Raw genomic sequence first — 13,047 nt, forward strand, 5'->3', positions numbered from 1 at the left:
CAGTGTACAGAGCAGTTCATTTCGAGCTTGTTACTGCTGCATCGACTGATGTTTTTTTAATGGCCTTTAGGAGATTTGTTTCTCGCAGAGGAAGATGCACAACAATATACTGCGATAATGGCTCCAATTTTGTTGGAGCAGCCAACTATTTAAAACAACTGGATTGGAACCGCATCCAAAAATATGGAGCAATAAACTCTATTGACTGGAAGTTTAATCCTCCAACTGCTGCCTGGTGGGGCGGATGGTGGGAGAGATTAATTAGAATTTTAAAAGATCTTTTGAAGAAAGTGTTAGGACAGGCACGTCTCAATTATGAGGAGATGATAACGGTTTTGGCAGACTGCGAGCGTGTAATCAACTCAAGACCTCTAACTTACATTTGCGAAGAGGAAGCTATGAAACCAATTTCTCCATCGATGTTCATACAAGATGTGCATGAATGCAATCTTCCTGATATAGATGCTGTAGAGCAAAATTCTGTGAGCAATAGATTCAAATACAGACAAGCAGTGCTTAAAGACTTAAGAAATCGCTTCAGATCTGAGTATTTGGGTGCTCTCATACAACGGAGAAATAAAAAATCAAGAAAATGTACAGTTACTGTTGGTGACATTGTTATGGTGGGAGCAGATAATAAAAAGAGACTTGTCTGGCCTTTAGGTCGTATCACAGAAATCATACCAGGTAAAGATGGACATGTACGACTTGTTCGAGTGCAAACTTCACAGCAGAATTTCCTGCGACCAATTCAAAGAATATATCCATTAGAGTTAACATCCTCTGATGACTTCTCCACTTCGATGACACCAGATGATTTGAATAAGTCAAATGACATCACCAAAACTTCTGACAGTACTTCTGGCAACGAGATGAAATTTAGTAGAGCCGGAAGAATTAAATTGCCAGAGAGACTGAACTTGTGATTTATTTTGTTTTTGATTGGACATTTTCACATTAATTTTCATTTTTATATTTAAATATTAATTGAAAATTTGTAAAACGTTGCCATTTATTGAATCTCTTAACTGTGTTTAACTAATAGTATTATATTTTGATTATTATTTATAATCAAAAGGTGGGAGGATGTTGAAAATGTATTAATATTTTATTTTATTTATTTGTTTATTTTAGAATGGCAACGTTATTTAAGAAATATTTTTTGCTGTCTCATTTTGTAGATGGCAACTTGTAGATCAATCCCAAGATGGAATAAACAAAGTTTGAATTTTTTACCGGTGGGATATCGTTTTTCTATTTTAATATAAAAAGCGAAAGAAAACGGTGTTTTTTCTTAGGCAGCTTTAACAGACGACACCTGAGCTGGTACCCTCCTCTCCACACCACACTGCAGGAGGACGTTTGGCGTGACGGATTTAACGTGCAACAGACCCCCTCACACGGCGGAATTGGGTCTCAAACCTGAAACCCTACGGCTCACAAGGCGAGACATTACCTCCAGACCACCGCGGCCCCCGCAAACCGAACACAGATAGATTTCTTTGAATGAATTTCGCTCAAAATTTGATAAAATTCTAATTTGGTGTAAAGACCGATATACCGAATTTCATCCATTTTGACTCAAAATGTTTTTGAATGATTGTTTTCATACACAGACAGATAAAGTTACAAAAATATGTCATTCCGACTCAGGGTGTCTGAAACACAAAGATGCGTCAAAATATCGAATTCTAATTTTTTGACCATTAAAACACTTTCTCTTTGTATAACTTCGTATAAGAAAGCAAAAATAACTCTTGGATATATGGCAGAAATATTCTTATTGTTGAACGGCCAATATTCCTTTGAGTATATCCTTAAAGAATCATTGGATAATCCAAAGAAAATAGAAAAAAAAGTAATATTCATAAATACATTTTTTCAACTTTCTAAATAAGAATGGATTCTTCAAAGGCCTTTCTAATATATCATTGGCATTTTCTTCATTTCTCATAATTTCAAAAAAGTACAGAATGGACAATATGGCAGCTAACATGCAGTAGGTCCTTATTTTTACTTACTTTATTTACTACACGTATATGTTGTTATCGGGCGTTGCTCATTGGAAAGTTAATTCATTAATCATTTCACACACTCGAGAATAAAAAGCAGAAAATAATTATTTAAATCTAAGAAAAAATAATATGTATTATGCTTTTAATTAGAATAAAAAGTATAAAAACATTTCCCAGAGCTCTACTCTGGTTTATAACATACAAATGTTCTGGGCAATCGGTATGGGGCTAGAATTATTTTTTTTTTTTTATATCCGCTTTAAAAATGTAGTACAGCAAAATTCTCTTTTTATTTAAAATTTTTCTTCATTTCGTGTCTTTTCAAAAAAGAACAAATACGAACATTTTTTTTCAGACTACTCTATCGTATATTTAAAAACAAATCATGTTATATTACGTAAACGATGTTCTGATGATTAAATTATTCCTTATTACATATTAACAAATATTTTTTCCACGTGACATTGGATAAACAATGTTCAAATCATTAAATTAATTTCTATTGCATATCAACATATACATTTTTTTTCGTATGATATCGCGTAAACAATATTCATATGATTAAATTAATTCCTATTAAATATCTACAAATATATATTCCCCACATGATATTATGTAAACAATGCTCAGGGATTAAATTAATCTCTATTGCACATCAACAAATATTTATATATATATTTTCAATTTAACATTGGGTAAACAATGTTCAAATCATTAAATTAATTTCTATTGCGTATCAACATATATATTTTTTTCCGTATGATATCGCGTAAACAATATTCATATGATTAAATTAATTCCTATTAAATATCTACAAATATATATTCCCCACATGATATTATGTAAACAATGCTCAGGGATTAAATTAATCTCTATTGCCCATCAACAAATATTTATATATATATTTTCAATTTAACATTGGGTAAACAATGTTCAAATCATTAAATTAATTTCTATTGCGTATCAACATATATATTTTTTTCCGTATGATATCGCGTAAACAATATTCATATGATTAAATTAATTCCTATTAAATATCTACAAATATATATTCCCCACATGATATTATGTAAACAATGCTCAGGGATTAAATTAATCTCTATTGCACATTAACAAATATTTATATATATATTTTCAATTTAACATTGGGTAAACAATGTTCAAATCATTAAATTAATTTCTATTGCGAATCAACATATACATTTTTTTCCGTATGATATCGCGTAAACAATATTCATATGATTAAATTAATTCCTATTAAATATCTACAAATATATATTCCCCACATGATATTATGTAAACAATGCTCAGGGATTAAATTAATCTCTATTACACATCAACAAATATTTATATATATATTTTCAATTTAACATTGGGTAAACAATGTTCAAATCATTAAATTAATTTCTATTGCGTATCAGCATATATATTTTTTTCCATATGATATCGCGTAAACAATATTCATATGATTAAATTAATTCCTATTAAATATCTACAAATATATATTCCCCCACATGATATTATGTAAACAATGCTCAGGGATTCAATTAATCTCTATTGCACATCAACAAATATTTATATATATATTTTCAATTTAACATTGGGTAAACAATTTTCAGATGATTAAATTAATCTCTATTGTATATCAACAAATACATATTTTTTTCACTTGATATCGCATTAGCAATGTTCAGATGATTAAATTAATCCTTATTGTATATCAACATATATATACATATATTTTCCACGTGACATTGGGTAAACAATGTCCAGATAATTAAATTAATCTCTATTGCATATCAAAAAATATATATATTTCCCACTGATATTGTATAAACAACGTTCAGGTGATTAAATCAATCCCTATTGCATATCAAAAAATATATATATTTCCCACTGACATTGGATAAACAATGTTCAGATAATTAAATTAATCCCTATTGCATATCTACATATATATATCCTCCCCGTGATATTGCGTAAACAATATTCATATGATTAAATTAATCCCTATTGCATATCCACAAAGATCATCTTTTTCCACGTGATATAGCGTAATCGATGTTCAGACGATTAAATTAATCGCTCCAATATTTGATCTTCATCAAAGACTTCCTTCTTTTTCAGGACTATGCTGAAACGACAATGAACGAACTGCTAGGGTGGTATGGCTATGAGAAGGTAGACAGCCGAGACACTCAGGGCTTGAATCTGACCCATTTTGCCTCCAATAATTCATCCACGACCGGGAACAACAACCCTTCCAGCAACGGAGTGTCTCCCCCTTCCTCCGCCATGGAAGGCAGCGACGTGTCAGAAGATGCCGCCTCCCACCACGAGGGACTGGACGAACCAACCAGGTTGAGGTCCGAGAGCATCAGCCCAGGTCAGGATGGTAAGTGATTTATAATTTCATTTGGCTTTCGTGAAGAACTGGTTGCACCCGCAAGGCATAATCAGTGAACATTATTTCGTAATTACAGGAAATAAAAACAATAAACCTAAGCACTTCAGTTAACGAAGCGCTGTCTTAAGTTTGCACTAGGAAAAATTCGTTAGAAGAAGAAAAATTTAAAGTTACAAAATTGAAGATTACAATCCGTAATGTAACTATAGGTTCGGAGGTATAAGCAAACTATTGGAGGCTATGGAAAATAATAACAGTAAAAGGTAGAGCTATAGTTAAAGAATTGTTTACAATATTGTGGTTTTTTTAAGTTTGTATTAATACAAATTATTAGAAGGATACGCCACTTATGGATATGATCAGTGGCGAAACTATAGGTTCGCAGATGTAAAGAAATTATTGGCAATTAGTGATAATAATAACAATAAACGGTAGAACTTCAATTACTAACTGTTTCAAATTTCTGCTATCTTAATTTTATGCTAAGAAAAGATTAACAAACTAAAACATTCGTTAAAAGAATGCACAACTAAGGATAAAATTTGTAGTGTAAATATGAATTGACGGATGAAACAGAAATTATTGATAATTACAAAAGATAATAACAGTAAATGGTTGAGGTTCAGTTACAGAATTGTTTTAAATTTCGAGCAGTCTTAATTTTACACTAGGGTTAACAACAAAGATTAACAACAAAGCATGAGAAGGATGCGCTACTATGGATAGAATCAGTGGCGTAACTATAAGTTGGCCAGTGAATCTGAAACTATTGGCAATTTCTGAAAATAATAACATTAAATGGCAGATCTTCAATTACCGAAATGTTCAAATTTCGTTCAATCTTAATTTTACACTAGAAAAATAATAACAAAAAGTGTTAGAAGGAGGCAGCACTATGGTCCCAATAAGTGGCGTTAACTCTATGTTGGTAGATAGAACAGAAACCATTGATATTTATTGAAAATAATAACAATAATATCAGAGCTTCAATTAACGAAATATTTTAGATTTCTTACAATCTTAACTTTATGCTAGGAAGTCTTAAAAAAAATGCGTTAAAAGGATGCGCACTAAGGATAAAATCAGTGGCGTAACTATAGATTGGCGGGTGAAATAGAAATTATTGATAATTACTAAAAATAATAAAAATAAATGGTTCAGCTTCAATAATTACCGAATTGTTTCAAATTTCATGCAATCTTAATTTTACACTGTGAAAAAAATAATAAAAAGTGTAAGAAAGCGTTATTATGGATACAGTCAGTAGCGTAACTATAGGTTGGCGTGTGGAACAGAAACTATCGGCAATTGAAGAAAATAATAACAATAAATCACAGATCTTCATTTACTGAATTGTTTCAAATTTCGTGCACTCTTCATTTTACACTTGGAAAATAATACCAAAAAGTATTTGAAGGAGACTCTATTATTGATATAATCAGTGGCGTAACTATAGGTTGGCGGATGGAACCGAAACTATTAATAATTTATGAAAATGATGACAATAAATGGCTGAGCTTCAATTACCGAATAGTTTCAAATTTCTTAACCCAGGAAATATATATCTTATACTAGGAAATCATTAAAAAAAAGCTTTAGAAAGAGGCGCCACAATGGATGCTGTCAGTGGTGTATAAGCTGGCGAGACAGGAAAATGCTTGCGCCCTCTTGTTCTTAGAGGGCCTCTGACTCGAATTGTTGCCGTAACATAAGCAAGAATTGAATATCCATTGGGTCGAACTTTGGATTTCGAAGCAGACATTGTTACTTTTATTGAAATGAAACTTACAAATAAACAATTAATTGCAAAATCTCATTAATTTATTAAGAAAATAAAAAAAAGATTCATTATAAAATGTAAAAAAATATTGAGTAATATCCGCACTCTTTTTGAATTCTAAACTCTTTTAAAATCAAGTAACAATATTTTATAAAGTATTAATAATGTTAAAAGCACTTCATCTCAAAACATGGGGTATTTTTTATAATAAATAATTAAGAAAATTCATTTGATTTTTCTAAGTGAACTTTTTGGGTCCTATACCTTTGTCAGAGGCCTTTCCTGCCTAATTACGCAGCTGAAAATAAAATATAAGTTTTTTACAACCGTGGAAATGTTTGTTGACAATTTTATTTTGTAATAAATTTGCTAAGTGAAAAGAAAATAAAATGAAAAAAAGGCGATATAATTAAAATTTCAAAAAAAAAAAAAAAAAAAAAAAATTAAGTTTTACATTTAAGAAAACGATTTATTCTTCGTAGAAATTTGTTACACATATTGGAAAGAAAACCAGAACGATTTATTTTTCGCGGAACTTTGATGCATATATTGAAAAGAAAACAGGTTTTTTTTCCCCTCATTCAGTTGACTTCTAGAAAAATTGAAATAGATAGTAATTCTATTAATAATATTGTTTTGTCTAATGATCACAGGTGCCGAGCTTTTGTTTAGAAATTTTTGAATGAAGTGTGTAATGAAAATTGAGTATAGATTCTTTTTCTAAGAAAATTTAATGATGCATTAAAAAAATTATATAACCAAACTATATCTTAAGGTTTTTTTTTCCCCCGAAATGATTTGAAATAACTGTTCAATTTTTATTTTAATAACTGTTCAATTTTTATTTTCTCTTTTGTCGAAGTTAGAAATGAAATACTTTCAAGAATTTATTAACGAATTCATGGAATTTTAAATTCATAGAGTTATTTGAATCGTTCTGAGAAATTCTATTCACTTCGTATGGCTGCAAAAATATTAGTTCAATAAAATATTATTTGCCAGAGAAATTTTTGAACTTTTTAAAATCTAAAACATTTATATATCACAGACCAATTCTGTTCTTGGTTGGATTTCATCCAATCATCGAATCCTATTTCATAGAATAAAATAAAGAGGGAATTGGCAATTGACTTTTAACATTAGACGCACAACCACAATGAATGGTGGAAGGGGGGGGGGAAATTACTTAGAAGTAGCTAGATTTTAATAAAAACGACTTCTTAGACGTCTCTTAAACAGTCAGAATAGACTCGTCTGATAACTCATAGTGCTTCATACTCAACCATATTCTCATTAGAGACAAAGAATAGGGCATTTTGTTCGTAATATCTCCTTTATTTATGATTTTTTTAAATTCCATTCAATAATTCGAAGAAAACAAATTCATTTGAGTATTCATACATGACTCAAAGCATTTAAAGTTGTCCAATTTTTGAAAAATACTGAAAGATTAGTATTATTGTTTAGTTATATTTGCGTTCAATTTCGATGCAACACAAATCCTATTTTAAGTTAACGAAATGACGAAGACGGCACCTAAACCGACACCCTTTTTCCAAATTTTCTAGACCCACCAACGGAAGGACATTTGATCCTTTCAGATTTAATGTGTCCGCTCACACGGCATTTAAGCGGGATTTGGTAGTATCGGGGTTTTAGCCAAGTACCCGTACTTGAAACCGCATCACTAAACAATCTCTGCCCTCTATAATAAAGGGATTTGATCGCTTATTAATGGGAATCTCTATATTTAGATTAGGGCCGCGGTGGCCTGGTGGTAAGGTCTCGGCTTGTGAGCCGTAGAGTTTCAGGTTCGAGGCCCGAAGAACCGTCGTGTAAGGGGGTCTGTTGAACGTTAAATCCGTCATGCCAAACGTCCTCCCGTTGGTGTAGTGTAGTGTGGTGTGGAGAGGGGTTGCCAGCTTAGGTGTCGTCCTCGTCATCTGACCGAGGTTCAAAATAACGAGGTCCGTCCCAAAATAGCTCTAGTGTTGCTTTACAACGGGACGTTAATATAACCAAACTAAACTAAAACTATATTTAGATTATAAGATTGCAGTCTTTAAACTTGAATCCACGGAAGATTCATCACGAATGTAAGATAGCTTTAAGTACATTTGTTCTTGGTCTTATATCCTGTTTATTGATTGCACAATGTACTGGAAGGACCTTTCGATCCAAGTGTAGTCATCGTCTTCTGACCACAGCTTAAAATTGCGAAGCTAATCCCGAATTTAATACAGCTTCTATGAAGAAGAAAACATGCTTATATGGTGGTTTATTACACCTTGAATAGACACATATAATGAAATTCAAAACCAAGTTATAATTGCATTAATCGAAATTTTTTTAACAAACGCATTTAGTGCAAAAAAAAAAAAATAATAATAAGATGAAATATATAGTTTGAATGCATTGATTCTTGAATGTTTTCACTAACAAACATAAATTTTCTGACACAATTCTTTTTTTCTCCTGTCTTTATATTCATCTATTCTTCCTTACTTATACAGTTTATACTATCGTTAATATCTTCTTACATTAGCTTATTTATTCAAACTATGCTACATCGAGTATAAATTAAAGAGGTTAGATTTAAAGGATTGCAGTTTAAAAATGTGCTGCATAATTATATAACTTATAAGATGCTTATAAAACTGGCTTATCATAACTTATAAAACTGGTTAAATTACCGCGATTCCTGAAGAGGTTATATTGATTCGCATTATGGAATACATTGTGTATTTAAATCTGTAAACAGTCAACTTTGATTTTATATTCATTTTCTAACAATCTAATTTGACTCGATGTGAAAAGATAAAAATGAGCAAGTTTGGATATCGCATGTGCGGTATGTCCATCTAATGCTTTTTCGACCTGAAAATTCTTTAACAGAGTAATACGCATGCGCAGATGCAGATAAATACTTTCTACATCATATAATACGTCTATTGATTGCAAATGATGACATATCTATGCTAGAATTCATCGATGAATTCTGTGTCAGATATCAGTTGTTGTTCAGAAAATTAGATGTAATAAATTAGATTGGAGTAGTTTGTTAATTAACTCTATATATTATTTCATATATGTATATTATATATTATTATAGTTAATTTTTATCTATACAAATTTTATTTCATGTATGTGTACGATATTTTATCATAGCCATTTTTTTATTTACTTTTGAGCTTATTTGGTTGGAAAAAATTAAATATTTAAAGAAAAATAAATCAAATTAAATAAGAAAAGGAAAATTTAATTAAAGTAAAACAAATTAAATAATTTTTATATAATGAGATACTTTTTTATGATAATTGATTTAGGAGAAAATATTTGTTTTTAATTCTCATTTTTGCATTCAAAAAATGATTATATATATATATATATATATATATATATATATATATATATATATATATATATATATATATATATATAATTATTATTATAACGATTGAAAGAAATGTTTTTAACTTTTAATATTAATATGTTATATTTCTTTTGAAATGTAACGTACTATTTTAAAATTTCAATATTTTTAATTTTATGAGCAAAACACGTGAAGTATTATATTTCATGTAATAAATATTTGATATAATTACATCATAAAAATACTTAAAGCTACAGGTTTTAGTATGATTTTTAAAAATCTGACTATTTTTTTCTAGACATTCATTTTTAATTAGTTTCTAGATCCTAAAAATGCCGCAGAATTACTTGAAAGATTTTTATTTTCATTTATCTGATCTAATGAAATTGATGAATAATGTTTACCAAGCTAAATATTTATTCACAGTAATAGCACTTTTTCTACCTTAACTATCATAAAGCGCTTGTTTGCGTTTCTGTAATCCACTTTTTGAATAAGCTTTCTTTTAAAATAAGTGAGAATTTTTTTATGAGGCCTGCAAAAATTGCTTTTTATTTTAAGTATTAATAAAATGAGCTTTAAAATTAACATAATATAAAAGCTTAATATGAAAGTATTGTTTAAAATTCGCAGAGTTAATTATGTAAACTAATAGCCAAACGATAATATTACATAAAATAAAAATATGTTGTTCTTCACATTCATTCTTGTTTTTAATTTGAATCATTCAAAATAAAAAAAATGAATATATTATCTTTTATTTTTGATTTCTTCTTCTTTCTGAAAGTTTACATTTTTAAGATTTTCAATTTTAAGTTTCAAACTAGTAGTTTTAATATTAATTTTGCTATTAAGTTAAATACAAAACTAAAATATTGCATTTCCTGATATATTGCTCCTCTGTTGCATTAGACCCATCTTGTGATAAATTACCTAGATAAAAGAATATTTTATCTCCACCATATTTCCTAAATTATAATAAATTAACAAAATATAAGCTGTAAGTTTTTCAAATATTCACAATCTAATTATTTTCTTGAGGATTTCTAAAGAAACTTCTTAAATAAAACGAAGTTTATAAAAATAAAAATAAACTGCATTTTCATGCAAAAAAATATTCATTAATATCACAGACCTACACAAATTACACACATTAAAATTCTAGGATTGCAAAAATTCCTATATAAAATTTTTTAAACAAGTATTTAAGTTTTTAAGAAGAAGCACCAAGATATATATTGACTAATTCATTCTATCAAAATTCGTTTAATATCTTCGTTATTTTCATCAAGTTATCACTAATTAATTTTTTTTCTTTTATTATTTATTTTAAAACTTAAGAGAGCAGTAAATCATTTCTTACAAATATTTTAAACGTAGTATTTTTTTTTCTTTTGAAAAAAGTCATATTAAACAAAAAAGAACTTTTTTATCTAATATTAATATAATAGATAAAATATATAGTACACACACACACACATATATATATATATAGTACACACAAACACACACACATATATATAGTACACACAAACACACACACACACACACATATATATAGTACACACAAACACACACACATACACAAAATAAATAAATTGACAATATTACTGTCCTTTTATTTGTTTTTTTACTACTGCTTAATATAATCTTAGAATTCGACTACCTTACATAGTATAAGTATGAATTTTTTTCTATGCCATAAATGTTCTCTCTTGTAGAAAAATAAATAAATAACATTTACAATCTATATCTATATAAAGCTCAATGTGTTTGTGTATGTGTGTGTTGGCGCTCGACAGGCCAGACCGTTTGACCTATAGCTACCAAATTTGGTACATGTATACTTTGGAGGTCGGGAATGTGCACATGGGATCCCTTTTTTTGAAATTTTAATTAGAATTTTAATTATTAATTAAAAACTAACTTTCCCGCCAAAAAATCTTCCATTTTCCCCACCGCCAAATTTTCCGCCAAAATAATCTTCCATTTTCCCCACCGCCAAATGAGTAATGCTTCAGTTTTTTTCCCCAACAGTAATGAGACTAGGGTTAACATTTTTCGGTCGATTATTTCAAACGATTCTGTTTATTTTCTTAATGTTTTATGCATTTAAAATTGAGCATTGTTAATTAATCCATGTTTCAGATTCATTCTGAAGTACTTTTGAATTAAAATAAAACAGAATAAAGGAAATTAAAAATTTCTAATCTGCATAGCGTTACCCCCACTGGCGTAGAATAATTCACGCATTTGCGTTATCGTAACTGGCGATGAAAGTTCATGCATGCGCATTATGTTCTGATTGTTGAGAACGGATGCGGATTTGATTTAAATTATTTTTAGGTTAGTTGTATGCATTTGTAATTAAACTGTATTCATGTTAATTATATATTTTTTGTATATGCTTATAGTTTTAAGTACATCGTTTTTTAAGTAGTTTTTTTTAACCTGTTTTCAACCGATTATTTTAAACGATTCGTTTTATTTTCTTAGTGTTTAATGCATTTAAAATTAAACATTATTAATGAATCGATCTGCTCATGATGAGCTGAGAAAATTTTGTTGACAAATTATTGAGATATTATATAAATTAAGAAAGATATTCTTTAGTGCTCATAAAGTTTAAACGCTGAGTGACTCTATTTTCAGTAATCATATTATAAAAAAATGCTTTGTTTCAGTAAAAAATATTATTATATTAATTGCAGATTAATCCTTTCCACTTTAATTTAAGGAATAAATTAACAGAAAATTAGAGAGATACATATTACGTTATGACTGAAGGCCTTTATAATATTATGAGTGAATTATATGCCTATCAAAATTTGAAGTTTTAAAATATTTTGATGAAGAAGCTATTAAAGTAGGAATTGCATAAAATATTTAATTATTAAAATTTTAACGAACATTAAGATTGGCGAACCGGCTGGTCGCCAAAGGCGGCTAGTAATATAATAAATTTATTTTAATATAACAAACAATTTGCATTTAGCTTATCAACAAATATTTATTTCAGAGTAAAAACCTGATTATGTAGTTATCGCTGCTTGTTACTCATTCAACATTCAAATAAAGAATCTGATAAAATTACATAGAAGATAAATATTTAATTATTCACACTTATTCTTGTATTTAATTTAAAATATTCAAAATGAAAAATATACATGTATAATTTTTAATTCCCGATTTCTTATAATTCGTCAAAGATTTCATTTTGGTGAAAGGCTAATATTGATTCTATTGGTATAATTTTTTGCATGTGAAAAATTTATTCCCTTGAGATTTATTTGAAGAAATGAATTCTAAAATTTCAAATTATTTCATTTTTAAGTTTCAAGCCATAAATAGTAATTTTAACATCGGTTTTATTATTAGGATTTGACCCTGAAAATTGTACAGATCAATAATTTTATTGATAAAATCTTTCAAAGAGTATACATTAAGTTTTCCAGAAATAGACCAGATATTT

The 13,047-nt window shown here is 28.8% G+C and overlaps 1 protein-coding gene across 1 annotated transcript in view; it reads left to right on the plus strand.

Annotated features, from left to right (window-relative positions):
* The window catches only part of LOC129984283 (sine oculis-binding protein homolog), a 253,535-nt gene that overhangs the window by 134,950 nt on the left and 105,538 nt on the right, over positions 1 to 13,047 (plus strand). Inside the window, exon 2 of the mRNA XM_056094136.1 lies at positions 4,143 to 4,410. Coding sequence (XP_055950111.1) covers positions 4,143 to 4,410 — 268 coding nt within the window. The remainder of the gene's footprint in view (positions 1 to 4,142; positions 4,411 to 13,047) is intronic.

Source organism: Argiope bruennichi, chromosome 9, assembly GCF_947563725.1.
Source record: "Argiope bruennichi chromosome 9, qqArgBrue1.1, whole genome shotgun sequence".
NCBI classification, from domain to species: domain Eukaryota; kingdom Metazoa; phylum Arthropoda; class Arachnida; order Araneae; family Araneidae; genus Argiope; species Argiope bruennichi.